Source organism: Leptopilina heterotoma, unplaced genomic scaffold (assembly GCF_015476425.1).
Source record: "Leptopilina heterotoma isolate Lh14 unplaced genomic scaffold, ASM1547642v1 Lhet_286, whole genome shotgun sequence".
NCBI classification, from domain to species: Eukaryota; Metazoa; Arthropoda; class Insecta; order Hymenoptera; family Figitidae; genus Leptopilina; species Leptopilina heterotoma.
Window position 1 is genome coordinate 144,781 of NW_025110993.1, and position 20,526 is coordinate 165,306.

Below are 20,526 nucleotides of genomic sequence, written 5' to 3' on the forward strand. Positions count from 1 at the left end.
TATCAATTTATAAGAAACACGTTTTCGTAGAACTTTAACTTGTCAGAATTGTAATTTTGTAGAATATTAATATTGGCAAATCTAATTTTGGTAGAAATCTGCTTTATCAGAATGATCACATGTTCGAATCCTCAAAAGTTAGAATTCCATTTTTACCGAAAATGGATTCCACATAAATATTTGGCGCAAATTTTAAAATCGACCAATCAGAAATCAGAATTTTAAAATTTGCGCCAAATATTTATGTGGAATCCATTTTCGGTAAAAATGGAATTCTAACTTTTGAGGATTCGAACATGTGATCATTCTGATAAAGCAGATTTCTACCAAAATTAGATTTGCCAATATTAATATTCTACAAAATTACAATTCTGACAAGTTAAAGTTCTACGAAAACGTGTTTCTTATAAATTGATATTCTGTCAAATTGAATTTCTTGCAAATATAAAATCGATCGAATCGACATTCTGCCAAATTATATTTCTTATTAATATATATTCTGTACAATTCGCACTGTAACTTTTGAACAATATGTTTTTATTAAATTCAAACATTTAATAATTATTTAATCTTTTTATTCAGTGAATATATATTTATTCTCCATCATATTTCAATTAAATGTCAATTCTGATATTTTACGTTTCGATCTATTAAAATGTAGGTAAAGTGGAAATTCCAAAAATAAAAATTGCAATAATTTCAAATTGTGGAAAAAAAGAATTAGTTTAAAATAATATTCTCCATATGCAGAATATATCAAATGATTATTCCCTACTTTTGAATTTCATTCAATATACAATTTAGGTTATTGAGGATTCGCGTATCTGGTCATTTCTAAATTGTAAATTCGGCATAATGAGCATTCGAACTTATGTTTTTGGTACAGAGGGTAGCACCCCGTTCTCATTTTTTAAATAACAAGAGCTACCGAACCCTGACATTCATTATTGCGCATGCGTCACAACAATAAGGTAGTTCAAGTTGGGTGGGGGAAATCCAATATGGCTGACATCAGCTGATTTACCGGAGGACAAACAATGCATTGAATTCAATGGGACAAATCAGTTTTTTAACCATAACTTTTTAAATATTCATTTTTGAACCATAGTGTAATGGAAAATTATTCTTTATTTATCGAAATCTATTTTTTAAAACAATAAAATTTAATTTTTTGGTTTTATTGTTTTAAAAAATAGATTTCGATAAATAAAGAATAATTTTCCATTACACTATGGTTCAAAAATGAATATTTAAAAAGTTATGGTTAAAAAACTGATTTGTCCCATTGAATTCAATGCATTGTTTGTCCTCCGGTAAATCAGCTGATGTCAGCCATATTGGATTTCCCCCACCCAACTTGAACTACCTTATTTGAGGGAAATTTAAATTAAGTTCTACAAAAGTTATTAGTATTTTTTATTATTTTAAATAAATAATAAATAGGTATCTAAATAAATTTTAACTGCAAAATAAAATTGTTAAAAAATATAATAATAAAATCTGAAAAATGTAAATTAAGCTAAAAAATCAGTATTGTTATTTAAAATAAATAATAAATCAATACAATTAAATGTAAACCAAGTATTAAATAAATAATAAATAAAATTGAATGTTTAATAAATAATTAACAAACATAATAATTGAATTTGTTCAAAAAATATTATTTAAAATTTTTTTAAATTGAATTGTTTTAAAGGATTTATTAAAATTTAAAAAAATAATTGAACTTGTTTGAAAAATGATATTAAAAATTTTTTTAAAATTGAATTCTTTCATGAAATGTTATTAAAATTGTATTAAAAATAATTGAATTTTTGCAAAGAAATTTACTATTTAAAAAAATAGTTGAATTGCTTCGAAAGGTTTATTTAAATTTTAGAAAATAATTGTATTCATTCCTGAAATTTTATTAAATAAAATTTTGTTTAAAAACATTTGAATTTTTGCAAAAAAGTTTACTATTTATAAAAATAATTGAATTCTTGATAAAAATATGATTATTTATTATGTAGTAGATAGTTGAATTCTTTCGAAGAATTTTATTAAAATTTTTGAAATTAATAAACAAGAATAATTAATTAGTAAATTAGTTAATAATTGAATTTTTTAAAATTTTCATTTAAAGAAAATAATATTCAGATAAATAATTTTCCAAAGTTTTATTACAAAAATGTAGCGACATTTTTTTTTCTTTTACAAAATTTAAATGACTCTTGTAATAAACTTATATTGACGAGAAATTGTTATTAGCCTGAGAAATGTTACAATTCTCTAAATTGCAATGTTTTGCATCTATATATATTTATTTTTTTTTAAATTATAACCACTATATAAAAAACAATAATTTACTCGTAATATAAACCTAAACGCTTAAAAATAACGAGTAAAGTTTATTATCAGAATTTTTAAAATAACAAAAATTCCAGTAGAATTATCAAAAGAATATTTACATAAGAAGCTTAAAATATGTACACAAGTTTTGAAAAATTATAATAATACTTATAAAGAAAAAAAAAAAAATAATTAAAAATTTCAAAATTTAAATTTTCTTTTTTTAAATCTATATTTCAATGTGAGCAATTAATTGATTTTTGAGAAGAAATTTGAAGAAAAATAATACACGTATTTTATTGTTTCAAAATTTCTCTCAATATTTGCAAAAGGAAATTTGCAGAAAAAAATGGGGGAAAACTTACTCAATATTTAAAATTTCTGGTTGTCGGGGAAAACCGCGAAAAAATCGTTCTTGATTTTCTAATTCAGCACTTGAATCGTGATTGGCAAATTCTTGAAGAACGATTAATTCTTCATCGCTATTGTTGGTGAATATCCGTTTTGATAAATCCGATTTATGATGATTCTCGATAAAATTATTACTATTTTGTGATTTTAAAAAATCTTCATCTTCAAGATCGTAGATGAAATCTTTATCAACAGGTTTCACGCGACTTCTAACTGGTCGTTGAATTTGTGAATTTTCACTGCTAAATGATTCTCGTCTACGCGTTGATGATACTTCCGTAATTTTGTCATTAATTTTAGCAGGCGCCGAACGTCTTTCATTTTTCCTTGGACGACCACGTTTCTTCTTCTCCTTCGTCTCTTCTTTCTTCGCCTGTGATTTTGATCGTTCACTTTTATTTTCGCTTCGCGTCGTATTCATCGACTGGGAAAATGAATCATCATTGTCCTCAGACATTCTATTCTCCATTCGCGAACGACTTCTTGTCATTATTCGCGATTCACTTCTCACTTGCATTTGGGAATTTGATCGCATCGACGATCGTGAACGACTTCGAGATGATTTCCTCCTCTTCTTTCCACTATCAGAATCGCCTCTGTACAATTCGCAAGTAATTTCATCTTCCTCGTCGTCAGTATTTATTTTTTTACTCAATCTCGAGCTACTTCTTAATACCATACAGGAAGATTCATCACTATCTGATGATGGTGACAAATTATTTTCACGATTCCAAGGATCTGATTTCTTATTGCTGGGGAAAAGATTAGAGAATTCTGTAGCAGCAAAATTGGAACTGTAGCCATTAATTTCTTCATCATTACGAATTCGTCGGAAATGATTATTTTCCAAACGCGACTCTCCATTCACTTTCGATGTCGATGCTTCGGATGTGGAATTTTTTCCAACAACAATTTCTTGAATTAATTCAGGAAGATTTGGATTTGAGTCTATTTTTCGATTTATAGTTTCTCTGTCCTCTAGTTCTGGATCCGTATCAGACGGGTTTCTCACTTCCGAATTTATTTTTACATTATTGTAAGTGCGCATTAATTCTAAAACAGAAAAAAAATTTTTTTATGTTAATCAAAGTTGCCATAAAAATTTAATTTTGTTTTTCCCTGATTTTCAGACAAAAATTTAACTTTTTTCCTAACCCTCAAGAATATTCTGATTCATTCTAAAAATTATTAAATACTTAAAAAAAAATGTTCTAATACATTTGCGAATTTCTTTAGTTACAAAATTACACGAAAACATCAATAATATTTTTAAATAAATAAATTTTTAAATAATAAATTACTTGATTGAAATCCTGCGATGAGTTCTATTTATGAAAATAATTGAATTTTTGCGAAGAAATTTATAAAAAAAATTTTAAATAGTTCCTGTGAAATTTTTATTATTTATAAGAAAATTCCATCTATGTCAGAAGGTTGGGGTACTTTTGAACATTTACTACTAGAATGTGAAGTAACAAAACAATGGACCGAAGGATTTTTGGAAGGTGTGAATGATAAAATTAAGGTACACTCAAATCTCGCTATAACGACCTTCTCTATAACGAGCGCTCTCTATAACGAGGGCTCTGTCTCTCGGTATAGCGAGAAAAATTTCCTCCTGATTACCCCCACTATTTATAAACAAATGCACATTCAGTTGGATTAAATTTGGTTAAAATCAATATTATTTATATAAAATAAAAATAAAAAAAGTCATAAAAAGTCACTTCTTATTTGAAATTATATCAATGAGTCGAATATCTTCAAAATTTTAGCTTATATAAATTTCTGTATGTTAAAGTTCAAATTAAACTAGGTTACGTTTGTAATTTTGACATTATAAAAATTGTAAACACTAAAAAAAAATGAATGAAGAATTGCGCTCGTAATAGAGGGAGACTTGACTCCCGAACTTCTCGTTATAGCGAGATTCGAGTGTATTAACAAATGAAGATGGTAGGATAGAAGTTAGTAGAGTTTTTAAGCATATTGTAAAACAAATAAAAGTGAAAGAATAATGGATGAAAGGAATGGATAATAATATGTAAAGATGGGTGTAAATTCATGTAAGGAAGTGACGTTAAATGTAATGTATATACGTGTGAATTATTGTGAATGTAAATTTAAATATGATATGATATAATGTAAAATAAATGTAAACCAAGTCCGTTTCTGGGCCAATAGGCTGAAATAAAGATATTATATATAAGAAAATTCCATGAGAATTTACTTATTTAAATACAAAAATAAATGATTTATTGAATAATTGTATGTTTCTTAAAATTGAATTCTCATGAAATTCTCATAAAGTATTTTATCAACAAATATTTAAATAATTAAATTCTTTCGACGAATTTTAATAAAATTTTTTAGAATATTTACATTTTTCGAGTAATCGAATTAAAATAATTGAAATTATGCGATGAGTTTTATTATTTATGAAAATAATTGAAATAATGTGAAGAAATTTATAAAAAATTTGTTATTAAATTTTTTTTAAATATTTAATTTTTTTTTAAATGTTACAAAAATAGTAAATATTGAAAATGATTGAATTGTGGAAAATTTTTGAAAATAATTGAAATTTTGCCAAGAGAAATTTTATTATTTATAAAGATAATTGAACTTTTAACGAAAATTTTTTTAAATTTTTGAATATAATTTAGTTTTTGGAAAGTATTTTATTATTTTTGAAAATAATTGAATTTCTGCAATACAATAAAATTTTACAAATTGAAACCTTTTAAAGTCCATCTATTTATGAAAATTGTAAACGCATCTCTTCTAAAATTCAATTAATTTAAAAATATTATTATAATATCAAAAATGAAGTTATTTAAAAAGAAATTATTGGCAGAATTGTAAAAAATTGAAGGTTTTTTTTTCTTATGAATTCCAAAAATATATATTTTTTCCAGTACTTTTAATAAAAATTCCTCACGTTTCTCTGACCAATTCTACTTTCCCTGACTGTTCTCTGAATTTCCTGACTTCCCTGACCTGTGGCAACTCTGAATAAAAAGTAAATAAATTTGAAATTTCCCAAAAAAAATCTCTTTTTGCAAGAAATGTCTTTCTCTTTGTTTAATAAAACAAAATTTTATTTAAAAAAACTTTCTTAAAAAAATATTCTTTAATTAAAATTTTACTCACCTGTGTTAGAATTGATATTTCCAAGTTGTGAAGTGGAATTTTCCTGTCTCGCAGAATTCGAATTCAAATTTGACGGATCGACAGTTATCATTCCCTGCGATTGGGTCAATTGATACTGTGATATTTGAGAAATCATTTCATTGAGTGCTTGTCGATTATTCATTGCATTATGCACTCTATTACAATGTCCAACACAATCATTTCGACTTGTCGATTTATAATCGCATTTATTGCATTGAAAACGATTCACTTTTAAATGACCCTCCATATGTCGATTCAAACTTGTGATATTCGAAAAATTTAATCTACAGGCAATGCATTCCAATTTTGTATGGTCCGAAATTGATGCAAGTGTGGCACTAAAATGCTGTGAACTTTGATTTTGTGATTTTTTCGCTGTTTCCTTATCAGTCTCATTTTCTTGACAAGTTAGTTTCTTCAATTTTTCACCTGAAATTAAGGACAAAAATTTTATATTAAAATTAAATAAAAAATTAATTTAAAAGACAAAACGATTTGTTTGGTTTTAAAAAAATCTATATATTTTATTCTTTTAGTATAGATGGAAAAGAATATTTTAGACAAACCTATGACTGTGTTATTAATATCAGAAAATGCGGATTTCCGTTTTCTCGAGTGCTCCAAATCCAATAAATAATTCTCCACCGGGAGGATTTCGGTAATTGAAGGTTTATTTGTCTTTTTTGGACAGATAATTCTTTCTTTGTTGTTGTTGAATTTCGTTGGAGCCTCTGAAAATTGATAACGAATTTATAAATATTTTTTTTTATAAAAGCGTGTTTTTAAATAAATATATATATTAGAAAACATGAAGAAAGCGATTTAATAAAAAGCCTTGACTTTTCCCTGATTTCCCTGACTTGTGGCAACCCAAAATATTAATAAAAATAACAATAATAATACCTGCTGTGATATCCTCATTTTGAAACGTTCGACTCGGAATTTTACTCCATTCTTCTTCGCTGATTCTAGAAATAGCTTGTACTCGAATTGGCAGGCATTCTTTCCCTGAAGAAATTTCCGGCATTACTCTAGTTGGTGAATTCGGTTTCGTATCGGGTAAACTGAGAACAGGAATTTCTGCAATTTCCGTGTCGTTTATAACATTTTCCTTTAATTCAGCATCATTTTCGTAAAGGAGATAATTTATTCTCTCCTCATCTGAGCCAAGACAATTCTTCAAATGAATCACAAGTTCAGATTTGTCGTTGAAAATTTCTCCACACGAAATACATTCGTGCAATGCTTGCGAGTCTATACTCTCTACCCATTGCTGTTATTTAATTAAATTCAAATCATTAAAATTTCATGTCATTCAACTAATTTTTTATTTAATATTTATTCAAATAATTGTTCATTAAGTAAATACCTGCGTTTCTAAAGAATTGTCCACTAAATTATTAAAATTCTCTGGCTTCTTGGGTTTTTTGTTGCCAACAACGGTAAGAGGTTTTGAGCGAACAGTTCGTTTCTCTATTTGTTGGCTCAAAGTCTTCAGCTCTTGGCCAATTTTTTTATGGACTAAAAAAATTTTTCCAAATATAAATAAAAATGATTTTTGTATTATATACAAAATAAGATATAAAATACTGAAGCAAAAGTTTTCTTTTGAATGCAGCATTAGGATAATAATAATAATTACCATTCGTTAAATGACGTTTCACACCCATTGTACTGGAGAACGAAGCAGTACACGAATTACAAGGGCATAAATAGCAATCGCGTACAGCTGCATGCTTGATTCGGAAATGAGAATCAAATGTCTTCTGTGTGGTGAACGTCAAGGAACCTGGAAATATCAGAAATATTCCTTTTTAGTTTTCTATACTCTATATAATTTACTTTATAGTTTTTTCCTTCTAAAAAAACAATTGATACGTAAATTTATTTTACTTCAGTTTCGATAAAAGTAGTTAATTTCAACTGAGATTCCAATTCTTGTGATAATATACTTACATATTTCGCAGACCAATCTATTGGATTCGTCATCGCCATAAAACTGTACCGGACTGTCACTTTTTTCGAATTGTCCATCAGCTCTCAGAACAACACTGTCTTGGTTCAAAATATTTTCGAGTTCGATCACCTGAAATATATTAAGCATTAATAAGATATCAATTATTAAATTTAACGTTGATAATAATTTATATGAAACGGCAATTTTTTAAATTCATTTTAAAATGTGAACTGTGAATTTTTAAAAGATTTCAGATTCAAAATTATGAAAGAAGTTAATTTCAACAAAAACTCAATTAAACTTTTTAAAAACAATTAATTCTACAAAAATTGTTAATTAAAAGTAAGAAAAATTTAGATTTTCAAAGATTTGGATTTGAAACCTTTTAAAAATTTAATTATTTCTTTAAATTCAAGCAATATGCTTTTAATATTCAATTCTTATCTAAAATTATAACTAAAATTCATTTTTAAATAATTGAATTTTTTTGGAAAATTAATAGTTAATAGTAGTTAATAAATATCCAGTATTTACCTGATTTTCCATAAGATCAACGGGCGATGAATTCGGCTGAATCAGCGTCTGATATGCAGCTCGTTTCGAGTCCAAAACTTGAAGGACAACTTGATCACAATTAGTTTCTTCAGTATGCAATTCTGAATTTTCAGTGGAAACATCAACCAATTTTCCCTCTTGTTTCTTCTGTAGCATATGAACGACACTCGTTAAATCCGTTTTATTATTGGACTTCACTGGAGCCTGACTACGAAGAATTCTGTCATTTTTCGACAAATTCACAAAACTGTCCAGAGTAATTTGATCTAATTCGGAATTTTCAAGATTTTCCGTCGTTGCATTTATCGAATTTTCATATTCTCGAGACTGGAAAAAGAATAATAAAAATTAATATATTTTCTTTATTCCTGAATATTTTTCTATTTAAACAGAATATTCTAGAATTTGAAAACATATTTTTCACAAGTTTCTTTTATGTGATAAAAGAAATTCTAAAAGCAGAGTTGCCACAAAAATTCATTTTGTTTTTCCTTGATTTACAGATAAAATTTTGACTTTTTCCCTGACCGTTAAAAATATTTATGAATTCTAAAAATTAAATTTTTTCCTTTACTTTTAATAAAAATCCCTGACTTTTCCTTGATTTCCCCGACCTGTGGCAACTCTGATAAAAATTTCTTAAAAAGTAATTAAAAATGAGAAAGTGAAATAATAAACAAACCCTGTTTCCACAACCATTGTACTTCTGTCGACAAAAAATTCGTTTGTGAGAAATAAGATTTACAAGACTACGAAAAATACTGCGACATATTCGACATTCGTAGAGTAAATTTACTTCGTGGCTGAGTAAACTCTTGACTTCCGGAGTTCCTGTTTCGAGAAGTTTGGCCGCGTCCTTTAAACTCGAAGCACTTATTTTTATGGGTTTTTGCAATTCGGACAAATCCAAATTTTTCGGATCCAATTTACTGGATTTTCCAGGTTTTTTGTTTTTCGCCTTCGACATTTTCCTGTAAATAATCAAGCAAATTAGAAATTTTCAATACCTATTTTCTATATTGTAAACCCTTTAAAATTCATAACCTCCGAACAAATTATACTTGTGAAAAATTATTTTCACCAAGAAAATAAAAATAAATTCAAATTCAAACAGTTTACTGTATATTCTCTATATAATTCTCTTTCCATTTTTAGAAAAGTGTGCAAACTGTACAACAAAGAAATGAAAGAAAATATTTTTTCAATAAAAATTTCTTTCCTATTTTTTGACGCCTGATAAATTTCAAAAATTTTGAAGAATTATAATGAATTTAAAATTCGAATTAGTTTAAAATTAGAATGAAATTATAAACGCATTTTTAACAGCAAAAATGGTTATATTTAAAACACTAAAAAAATGTAACACTCAGTTCTAACTTTAACAATAAAAAATTCTCTAAAAACAATTAATACTTAAAAATGTAAACTTCACAATTTTTAAAATATTTCTAATTTTGCAAAACTTGTTTAAAATTTACAATTTATATGATATAAAAAGAAAAAAGTATATTTTACAAGAATGTTTTCATTCTCTACATGTAACAAAAGCGGAGTTTTCAGATCTGATAAGAAACTATTTATGTTAAACCAAATAGATTGACATAACCTATAAAAGATGGAATTTTACAAATTTTTGAATTAACTCAACTGTTCTTCAACAATGTTTAACAATCATATTCTAATAATAAAAAAGAAAACATTAATGTTTAATTGAGAAAACTGCCATTTGTTAGTTTTTGTCTGCAGCCGAATTCCTATTCAATTTTTAATCAATAATGCGCAAATTTTTTTTGTTTTATGCTTATGTAGATTAAAAAAAAACATTATATTTACCTCTTTTGTTACTTTTCGAAATGATTGTTTAATAATTCGAAACGAATTTCAAATATTCTAAATAATTTAGTCATGAATTTCACACACTTCGGAGATCGTCCATCTTCATTTTTGTTCCGTCCGTCCGTTCGTTTTCAACATAACCTCAAAAAAATGTCAGTCGCACATTTTTCGAAGAAATTTCTATTTTTGTGAATTAAAAATATTAAAAATAGGAGAAAAACGAGAAAAATTGTTTGAAAATGCAGAAAATGCGAATTGTACCTGCTGTCAAGGTGAGATTAATTTATTTTTGTTTATTATATAGAAATAAGGACATAAAAAAGTACTTTTCGTTCTAGTTTACGTATTTTACTTTTAATTGCTTTTGAATTGAATAAATTGATATTTAAATTTAGTAATATTTAGATTTAATAAATACGTATATAGAGTTAAAGTAATTAATTTTTTTCAGCTTTTACAAATGACATTTGTAAATAATAATTTATGTCATGGGAGAAGTAATTTTATAAAGACAATAACACCAGGATGTGCGTTTGTTTATTCAGATAGGAATTTTTATTCCTCGAAGCCGCTTCCCATGGCGAAGCCTGAATTGAAACCAAAGAATGTCTGGTTCTTTGAAAAATATTTAGACAAAAATAATTTTTTTCATCCACACAGATTTGTGAGTTTTTACTTTTCAATTCATTACTTTTTTTTATTATATTTATTACAACTATTTCTTTATATTCGTTATTTTTACTTGTTTAAAAAAAAAATCTTTTTAATGAAGAAACAATTTTTGTAGAGAGTTTTTTTATTATTCTAATGAAACTTAAAATTTCGATTTACAGAGATTTATGACATTAGGACATTTCTTATACGAAAATGTCGTTGATGCTTTAGACTATGACCAGTTTAATAAAGGTACGTTTAATAAATAAATAATAATTTAATTAAATAATAAAAATAATAATAAAGTAGACTAGATATAAAAATATTTGAAATATAATTTCTTTATTTTTTTTTCAGAACTCAAATTGCCGGACACCTTTAATTCGTGGTTTGTAGTAACAGAACTTCATGTATGGTTGTTAATGGTTCGTTGCATGCAAGAAGGAGACGATGGAAAAATTACAAGAAATCACCTCGTAAAAGCGTTATGGAATGATTGCGATGAGAGGGGAAAGCTACTTGACGTATGTTATTCATTTTTACACAGAATTCTGTTCAAAAATTTTCTAAAATATTTTCAAAAATTATCAACTTCAATAAAAATTAAAATCGGTAAATTAAACGTTTTCAATGTTTATAAGTTATAATTAAATCGTTAATTTCAATTTTCAAAATTTTAGAGACTTCGTATTTCAAAGAATTTAGATTTTCAAATCGAAATTTTAATTCCCAATTTTTCTGAATAAAACATAAGAAATAAAAATGATTAATTGATTATTTTGTTAAATATTCAATATTTTTAGGAATTAATTTTCCAAATAGAAAAGAGAGAGAAGAGAGAATATAAAAAATTTTTCATTTCAGACAGAGGAGAGTCGAGTGAACCCTAAAAAGGTAAAGAAACAAATGAAAGAACTTGTGGGACAATTTAATGCATGTATTATTGCTTACGACGAAGGTCTCACTGGAGATGATACAATTCTTGCCGACGCGATTTGGCGACGATTTTTCCTTTCCGAAGGTAATGATCCGGAAAAAGTAGAAAAGCTCGTTCACTACATAAGAAAGCAGGTAAATATTTGTTCTGTAAACAAAATTGTTTTTTTCCCTTCTCCTTTGCTTTTTAACTAAAAAAACCGAATTTACTTTACAGATGTATTTATTAGATGAAACACCTTGGGCGGAAATATTTCGTAAGAAATCAATTGACTGGAAAGGTTTAGACATAATAAAATCCGATTAATTTGAAATTAGTACAATCTAAAATGTGTAGTTGTCAGAATTTTACTGTAAATATAATGTAAATAATATTCTATTTAATACTGTGAAAAAAATTGTTTATTATAAAAAATTCTTGCATTTTTTCAGTCAGTTTCGTACAAAAAAAACTTAATCTAATCTTTCTTTTTTCTTTAAGAAAACTTTCTTTCAATCTAGACAGATCTTATTTTTTCCTAGTAATTTTCATTTATTAAAAAAAAATTAGAAATTCTTTCTTTAGCCGAAAATTGTGCCTTTTACTTTTCCAATAATGCTATTCACGGAGACTCCAATTTCGGTATTATTTAACATTTGAAATATTGGACTGTTCAAATTTTCAAAGAAGGTGCATTCTTTTTTGTTATTCACTTGACTGGTGACAATTGAACAAAATTGCTTTTTTAAACATTTAGAATTGCAGTTTTCTTTCAGTGCTGGATCCGCATATTTGACAAAGTTTCTGTGGATGAAAAAATTTTTGGTAACTAAAAACTACTGTTTTTTTTGTACTAAAATTAATTTTTTAAAATAATTATTTACCTGTGGTATTTTAATATTGCTTTATCGTCTTTAGACATCTCGACGAGCCAATTGTTCAAGGAATTTGGAGAAGTGTCGGATAAATTGTATTCTTCTTTGAAAGAATAAAGCTTAAACCAATCGGGCCTTCGATCGGGAGTTTCGTTCGCTGCAGTGAGATTGTAAATCCAGGTCTCATAGTCTTCGACTTTCTGCCGGAAAGAAAAGGTAAATTTCGTTTTATTATAAAATTCAAATCAATTCTAATTAATTAAATTACATTTCATTTTATTATAAATTCAAATCGATTGTAATTAAAGGAATTTACAAATAATTTTTCCCAAATTTAAAAATTCCCCTTTTCTAAACTGAATCCCATGTTTAAAAAATAAAATCCCCCTTTTTACCTAAAATTACATGAAAAAATTTTAAAAATTGTAAAAAAAACATGAATAACTGTAAATAACTAACATAATCGTTTCCATTGATTTCGTAGATTTTGTAATTTGGATTGAGATTCGAGTAAGTTGTGATACTTCCTCCATTCCAAGCAACATTGATAATTTTCGAATTGTCATCGGGACTGTAGAAGACTTTTAATTCATCATTGTGCGTGTGTCCATTGAATTGAGCGGAAATAATGTGTGAATATCGATTGACAATTTTTCTGAAAGCTCGACTCCAAGCAACTAGACAGGAATTATCACCGGGTGGAATGTGAGCCAGTATATGAACAAATTCATTGTCATTCTCCGCCTGATGGAGTGTTTCCATCAACCATTTTAATTGACCGTCTTGATCCTTTGGCTGATACAAAATCCACCAATTGTAAGTGTAACAGACATTATTATTCATGACAATAATTCTGAATCCTTTCCTTGGCGAAACGGTGTAAAATCCTCCTCTTAAAATTGTTGCTCGTGTAGATTCTGGCAACCAGCCGTAATTAATCCAAAGATCCGCTAGTAATTTGTAGAGCCAAACTGTACTCAGTTCTTCCTCCTCAATATCGTGTGGAGCGAAACTAAAATTATAATTAAAAGTAAAAGGAATTTTTTCAGTTTTTGAAACAAAATTTTATTTTAATATTATTTAAGAAAATATTAAATAGACTTTACACATTAACTGGATTTGGCTCGTGATTGCCTAGAATTGGAAATATCATCTTATTTGGAAAAGTTTCCTTCATTAAATTATAGCTTTTCGTCAAGGTTTTTGCATTGTCTTCTAAAGTTGTTTCCCAAACTCCGTGATCTATTATGTCGCCAGTGAAATAAATGTAGTCTACATCCTGAAATTATAATTACTATAATGAAATTTGTCACGTTATTTTATTAGTTGAATTAATTTTCTATCAATTTTTTGCAGAAATGGAAATACCGAGTGTGTATTTTTCATGTGATCAAGAGCATCGACAACGGCGTGCCAAGGAGCATCGCAGAAATTATAATCTCCCCAATATTTGGCTAGTTTTCCTCTTTTGTTGGTGGAATTTTGACCCATTCGACAGCAGGTCGGTTCAGCGCAGCCTGCATTGCCATTCACTTCATAATTCGGATCGTAATGAATATCAGTAATTTGGAGAATTTTCATCATCTCATTATCATTTGTAGTTGGAATTAATTTCGGCTCACTGTCATCGACGTCTATTGACCAATTATATTCACTACTACTCGTGGAACATGCTTGACTTTGCAAAATCACGCCACAAACATCCGACGCCTTGATATTTGGTTTTGCGTCCACAATCTTCAGAATTATCGGCTACAATATAAGATGTAAATATTAATCTTTATTTGATTCTTACTCTTTTTGCTTCCTCATAGAGAAAGGATTTTATTTCAATTTTTGATCATTTTTTTCTGTTAATTGAATGTAATTAATATTTTTTTAATTATTTTCGTTTTATAGTAGTTCAAAAATTAACAGAAAAGAAAATTAATTTTTTTAGAATTAATTACTAGAAAGAGGAAAATGATTAGAGTTTTGAATTATTTTATTTAGTTTGAAGAAAAAAATTATTGAATTTTGAAAGAATTACTTTTGTAATTTTTAGAAATAGTTAAATTAATTATCGAGTGCGAAGCCTGTAATTCGAAAAAAGAATTCTTTACTTACTGCATTTAATTGAACGACACCGGAACAAACTTCTTCTGTTTGTAAATTAAAAAGTGTACACAAATCGGCAATCGATTTCGATATAGTTTCTGGTGCAGTTCCCCCTTTTCTCAATATCACTATTGTTTTTACCATTACATTACATATTGTACAAATGGTAATTGCCTGTATTCCCTCTAAGGCTTTAAAATCTTTTCGCTGAAGGGCGGTTGGAAGAGCCAGTGCTTTTATTGCTTGCTTTAAAAGCGACGATTTTATTCCCGATTTCACCCATAATTCAATTTCAGTGCTTAAAATATCAGCTTTGATATCAAGTACTAAAAATAAATTAAAATTTTCATCTTATATTTAATTTCGAAAAACATTTATTTGGATAAAAATAATTTTAGAGAGATGGACATTTTTTTTATAATTTTATAGCGTTATTAAATGAACTCGATTTTTATTTATTTTCTCAATGCGTCATTATTTACTGCTTTGCGGATTTATTTTACAGGAAAAAAAAACTTATAAATTTCAATAAGTCTGACGTATTTGTAGACATAATTCAGATTGATAAAATTTATTATAATGAAAAGAAATTATAAAGAAATTATAATTTAAATTTTATTTTTAAGAAAAAGAAAAAAGGAAAGAGGAATTATTTTAATTTTATATTGATAAAAAAATGAAAAATTGATTATTATTTAGGTCAGTGGACTCCAAGTACTAGAAAATATTTCGTGAAATTACAAATTAAATAGTAAATAAAATATCTTTCGTAAAAGATTCAGGAATATCTTCTATAATTGATAAAAGTCAATCAATTAAATTCGCTTACGTAATTCACTATCTAATATTTTTCGATCGTGTCTTTGATATGCTACGAAAGAATAATTTCTTTCTATTTCGACGACAAGTAAACTTTTATATTCAATATTTATTTTATTTTTATTTTCCAAGCTTTGCTTTTTATTTGATTGTTTATAAGTAATTAGAATAATTAATTATTACAAAAATTAAAAAAACTAGAAAAAGAGAAATAATTTTCTAAGAATAAAGATGCGGCGTTTGAAAATAATAAACAAAAAACGTGTAATTTCCAACTATTTACAAGGTTTTTGAATAACTTTGAATAAACATCAAGGAAGCTAATAGAAAAACAATTTTAGAAGTGGATTTTCATCTTTGCAAGTTTTATTATTTATTCTTAGAAAAGAAATCTACAAATTTTATAATTTTCTGTTATAAAATTTTTTGTTTTATTATTATTACTATTTTTATTTTTATTTTTATTTTTATTATTATTATTACTACTACTATTTTTTTATTATTTTTATTTTCGTCGCAATTTAAAATAGTTTTTTGAAATTAAGAATGAAATAGAAAGAAAATAAATCAACCTACTATTTAGAGAATTAGTTGCGACGAGAACGGCGCAAAATGTGAGGCAACAAAGAGAAATTGTAATAAACTTCATATTAGATTTGACCACTAATAGTACTATAGAAATTACTGAACTTGATAAGAAGATTTCTTACCTTCTTAAAGGTAAAACCCCACTCTTCCGACAATTTTTCCATCTCTCTTTCTTACAAGTATTTAAAATACAAATTGTGATTTTTTAATTTAGAATTTTTCTTTCATCTCTCGACTATTAATCAGTCGATATACATTATTAATAAAAAGAAGCAAATTTAATATTCTTTATCGCTCAATGTTTATAATCATTTATAACGAACTCTTCCTTTTTAAATTTTCCTTTCTCGAATACCATTTGTGGTCCCTTCAATTATAATGGAAATTAACAGGTGTTTTCAGTCTAATTTTGCAGTCTTCCTGCAAATATTTGCAAAAAATGCAATTCACCAAAATAAAAATCAGTAAAATTAAATTAAATATTCTGAAAATATCGGGAAAAGAATTTAAAAACCGGAATAATTTTGATTTAAGTAATTAACTAAAGTATTGAAAAAAAATTGCAAAAAAACAGTTTGTAAATTTTCAAAATTAAAAATATTGAAATTTGTTTTTTGAACAAATTTTTTACTACGCTATATGCTAATTATTAAATCCAGAAAAATTCATTTAAAAGGGAAAAATTACAGTTTAATGTTCTAGAAAAAACTTACTTTTTGTTCTTTTTATGTATTTTTATTATCATAACCGGAAAACTGAAAAAAAGTAAAATAGAATTATTTACAATTAATTCGTCATTCCGTACTATCCGCCATCTCCACGTCGTCTATAAAGAGATCGTCGAGCATTTCATCAAGAGTAATTTGTGGGATTGACGGATCGATCACATCGTCCTCGTCGACAGGAATTTGTTTTTTCGAATCTCGAAAGATGTTTATATTTTGTCGCATTTCCGGATCCTCTTCCAAATCGTCCAAGAATTCGTTGTACTCACTGTGCGAATAAAGAAGGAAATTAAGAACTTAGTAGATATTAAAAATCATTGAATTGCGAATAGTTTTAAAAATAATTAAATTTTACAAGAATTCTATTAAAATTTTTGACAATTGAACTTTATTTGTGAAAATAATTTAATTTTTCGATTAATTAATTAAAAATGGTATTAAAAATAATTGGAACTCTTCGATGAGTTTTATTATTTATGAAAATAATTGAATTCTTGCTTAGAATTTTATCAAAAATTTTTTTTTTTTAAAATTGAATTTCCATGAAACATGTTATTATTTATTTATAATATCTACCGATGTAGAGCGAATTAATATTATTTTTCTAGTATAATTGTTTGTTTCTTTTAATATTTTTGCCAGTTTATTGTGTCTAAGTATATAAACTATTGTTCAGCTGAAATAAACTTCTTTTGAAGTTTCACTTGCTAATAAATGAAAAAAAAAAAAATTATTTATTTACTTTGAAATATAAAAGAAAACTTACTTATTTTCTGTGCTCATGCTGACAACATCTTCGGCGAGGTGCTTCAGTTTCCATAAACGAGCGCGACGACGAGCGGCTTTATCGTGGCCGTAGAATTTCTTTACCAAAATTACTTCTGGCACTAGGTCCTGATTCAGTTTTTCAAAATTCGAATCATTTATGTTGCTGTCTCCCAATGCATAACTGGAAGAAAAATTGATTAATTTATAATTAGTATAGTGAAAAGAAAGATAGAAATGTTTAGGATTTATTTGAATAGAAAATGTCTCACCCCATTGCCGAATCTCCAGGTTTCAAAATATGACCCAAATGCGTGCGAGTGTGAATTGTATTGTCATTAATTCCCAATTCTGATGCCTTCACGAGCCAAACGTCAGAAATCACGTGCTGAAATTTTAAATAATTCAAATAGTAGAATAAAAAATGAAATTTAATTTAATAATAATTTAATTACTTTGTTGGAAATAGCTCCTTGTCCGGGGAATATTTTCTTGTCTTTGTCTTTTATTGGCTCTATGTCCATAATGACGTATTCCGTCAATTGCTTAGGGTTGCAGATGCTTTTGAAAGGATCTCGCCAATAAATTGTCGAATTAACTTCCGCAACTGAAAGAAAATAATTAAAAAAATCGTTAATGTAATAATGAACAATGTTACTTTTTCAAACAAACAATTTCGATCATTTTTCAAAAACAATACATGTTTTATTCATTTTTAATTGTTATGGACTTTAAAAATATATGAAAAATTTATCCTACCTTGTCCGGAAGAAACGTCAATTAAATGCAAAGCGTTTGTTGTTTTATGAACCAAACAAACGGCGCTTATTCCTCCCAATTGATGAGTTAATTTTTTCGACAAACACACTACACTTTCTTTCGAAATGGGTACAATTTCCACACTAAAAATAAGTGAATTGAAAGATTTATCAAGAATGTTAAACCTAGGGATCTTTGTTAAATTAAAATGAAAATAAATTTAAAATTAACTTCTTTAAAATAAATTTAAAATTCAAAAATTCAAAAATTTACCTGTAGGTAAATTTGTAATTGTAAGTATTACTGTGAATATCGTGTGATATCAATTTTTTCGAGTGTTGATAACGACATGGCAAAACTGATGTGAAGAAATCAATCATTTTTCGAGCTGCTGCTTCATTCGCAAAATAAAAATCAAGTCCCTCTAAAAATGAAATTTATAGAAAGATAAATAAGATACAGATAAAAATAAAAACTATTTTCTATAATTAAGGTCAAAAAATACACACCATGAATGGGTTTTATTCCCAAAGTTTGCTCATGAGCCTTATGCTTCAATATTAATTGTTCCAAATAGAAGAAAGTCTTTTTGTTTATCGACTTCTGTCTGACTTGAACCTAAAAAAGTCATTTTTTTTTAAATTTGGATCGAAATAGAGAAAGTTACAATTACGTTTTCAATTATAATTCATGCATTTTTCTATTATGTCCTCGACTCACTGATGCTCTCCAATAATCTTTAGCTTCCGTCCTATGACAATCATCGCACATTTGATGACTTACAACGAACTCAACAACGAAAACTTGTTGTAAAATAGCGCCTCCAATAACTTCAGCATTCACTGTTAATTTCACCTGTTAAATAATTAAAACTTGAATTAATCCAACGAAAAGATGTTCATTTTCATTTGATTAGATTAAAAAAAAACAAAAAAAATTACATAATATGCAAATTAAAAAAATTTCTATTATCAAATTAATATTAATTTCAATTTTGGTATAATTTGAGATTCAAAATTAAGAAAACATTCAATTATTAACTAATTTACTGATTATAATTGTTTATTGTTTTCAAAAACTTAAATAAAATTCTTCGCAGGAATTCTCGTGAAAATTAACTTATTTTTAATTTTTAAAGATTGATTATTATTGTTATTATTATTATTAATTCCTTATACCTTTAGTCTTTTGGAATGAGGTTCAGTCCAAATAAAACCTGCATCTATTAGTTTAACTCTGTTGAGTCCCTTCAATTTTTTCAAACAAAGCGAAAGAAGTTCTCGTGACTCCAAAGCTGCATGAATCCATTCCTGTGGAGGTTGTAGATATCTACAAAAAAAGGAATAAATTTATTTCCTTAAAAATTAATAATTTATTAAAATAATTTATTTTTCCTTCTTATTATGATTTATAAAGTCAATAGTATTTGTTTACCTTTCACAATTTCTGCAAAAATGGATTGTTGCCTGCTTGGGAATTCCTTCTGTGATATCAACTTGTGTTCTCAAACAAGGTACGCACATATTTGTAGGATTTGGCTCTATACCTGTACCACATTCGCAACATAATCTGAAACATTTATTTATTAATATTAGGAGATTATTAATTATATTAATAATTATTAATAGTCGCTTATTGTAGATGTTTCAAAAAGAATGTCATGTCAAAATAGTGGAACTATTACAACACCTGTTTATTATTAAAAAATATTAAGATTTTAGTGATTTGTTACAAAAAGTAGTGTAAGTTGGAGTCTTATACGAATTTTATAATTTTCTGTCGTATGTAAACAGAAAATTAAGAAATAAAATAGAATAAACTTGTCATGCTTGTCACACTTGAATAGAGGTTAGTTCACATTGAAAACAAAATCACTTACATTATCGCTTTTTGCGGACATATTTCGTCAAGTTTTTCTACTCCCTCCATTATAGTCGATTAAATTCGCATAGGAAAATAGTTTTTAGCGACTATTGTTTATTTTTCTCTCTAGAATTTGAAGTTTCAGAGGAGAACGAGGTGAACACGTGTTTCTGGCAAAAATATTGGAATTTGTAAATAATC

General features: G+C 26.8%; 4 protein-coding genes across 4 annotated transcripts; 1 reads left to right on the top strand and 3 right to left on the bottom strand.

The window, feature by feature from the left end:
* Nucleotides 1-2,147: 2,147 nt before the first annotated feature.
* LOC122504260 lies at nucleotides 2,148-10,392 on the bottom strand. Its single transcript, XM_043615274.1, has 10 exons — nucleotides 10,262-10,392; nucleotides 9,111-9,399; nucleotides 8,408-8,755; nucleotides 7,873-8,002; nucleotides 7,559-7,705; nucleotides 7,286-7,437; nucleotides 6,820-7,189; nucleotides 6,483-6,647; nucleotides 5,896-6,345; nucleotides 2,148-3,795 (listed from the first exon to the last, which is right to left on the bottom strand). The coding sequence occupies exons 2-10, from the start codon at nucleotides 9,393-9,395 to the stop codon at nucleotides 2,693-2,695; spliced, it is 3,150 nt and encodes a 1,049-aa protein (XP_043471209.1). The 5' UTR covers nucleotides 9,396-9,399; nucleotides 10,262-10,392; the 3' UTR covers nucleotides 2,148-2,692.
* A 3-nt stretch (nucleotides 10,393-10,395) lies between these two features.
* On the top strand, nucleotides 10,396-12,214 carry LOC122504263 (ubiquinol-cytochrome-c reductase complex assembly factor 1). Its single transcript, XM_043615278.1, has 6 exons — nucleotides 10,396-10,536; nucleotides 10,716-10,928; nucleotides 11,098-11,170; nucleotides 11,276-11,442; nucleotides 11,783-11,989; nucleotides 12,072-12,214. Exons 1-6 carry the CDS (start codon nucleotides 10,504-10,506, stop codon nucleotides 12,159-12,161), a joined length of 783 nt encoding a protein of 260 aa, XP_043471213.1. The 5' UTR covers nucleotides 10,396-10,503; the 3' UTR covers nucleotides 12,162-12,214.
* A 24-nt stretch (nucleotides 12,215-12,238) lies between these two features.
* Nucleotides 12,239-16,512, bottom strand: LOC122504261 (sphingomyelin phosphodiesterase 1-like). Its single transcript, XM_043615276.1, has 7 exons — nucleotides 16,202-16,512; nucleotides 14,816-15,132; nucleotides 14,078-14,461; nucleotides 13,816-13,988; nucleotides 13,169-13,721; nucleotides 12,719-12,909; nucleotides 12,239-12,638 (listed from the first exon to the last, which is right to left on the bottom strand). Exons 1-7 carry the CDS (start codon nucleotides 16,272-16,274, stop codon nucleotides 12,416-12,418), a joined length of 1,914 nt encoding a protein of 637 aa, XP_043471211.1. The 5' UTR covers nucleotides 16,275-16,512; the 3' UTR covers nucleotides 12,239-12,415.
* A 420-nt stretch (nucleotides 16,513-16,932) lies between these two features.
* Nucleotides 16,933-20,526, bottom strand: LOC122504262 (60S ribosomal export protein NMD3). Its single transcript, XM_043615277.1, has 11 exons — nucleotides 20,342-20,526; nucleotides 19,897-20,031; nucleotides 19,641-19,791; nucleotides 19,183-19,317; nucleotides 18,972-19,080; nucleotides 18,736-18,886; nucleotides 18,463-18,605; nucleotides 18,159-18,310; nucleotides 17,976-18,091; nucleotides 17,705-17,887; nucleotides 16,933-17,206 (listed from the first exon to the last, which is right to left on the bottom strand). Exons 1-11 carry the CDS (start codon nucleotides 20,389-20,391, stop codon nucleotides 17,008-17,010), a joined length of 1,524 nt encoding a protein of 507 aa, XP_043471212.1. The 5' UTR covers nucleotides 20,392-20,526; the 3' UTR covers nucleotides 16,933-17,007.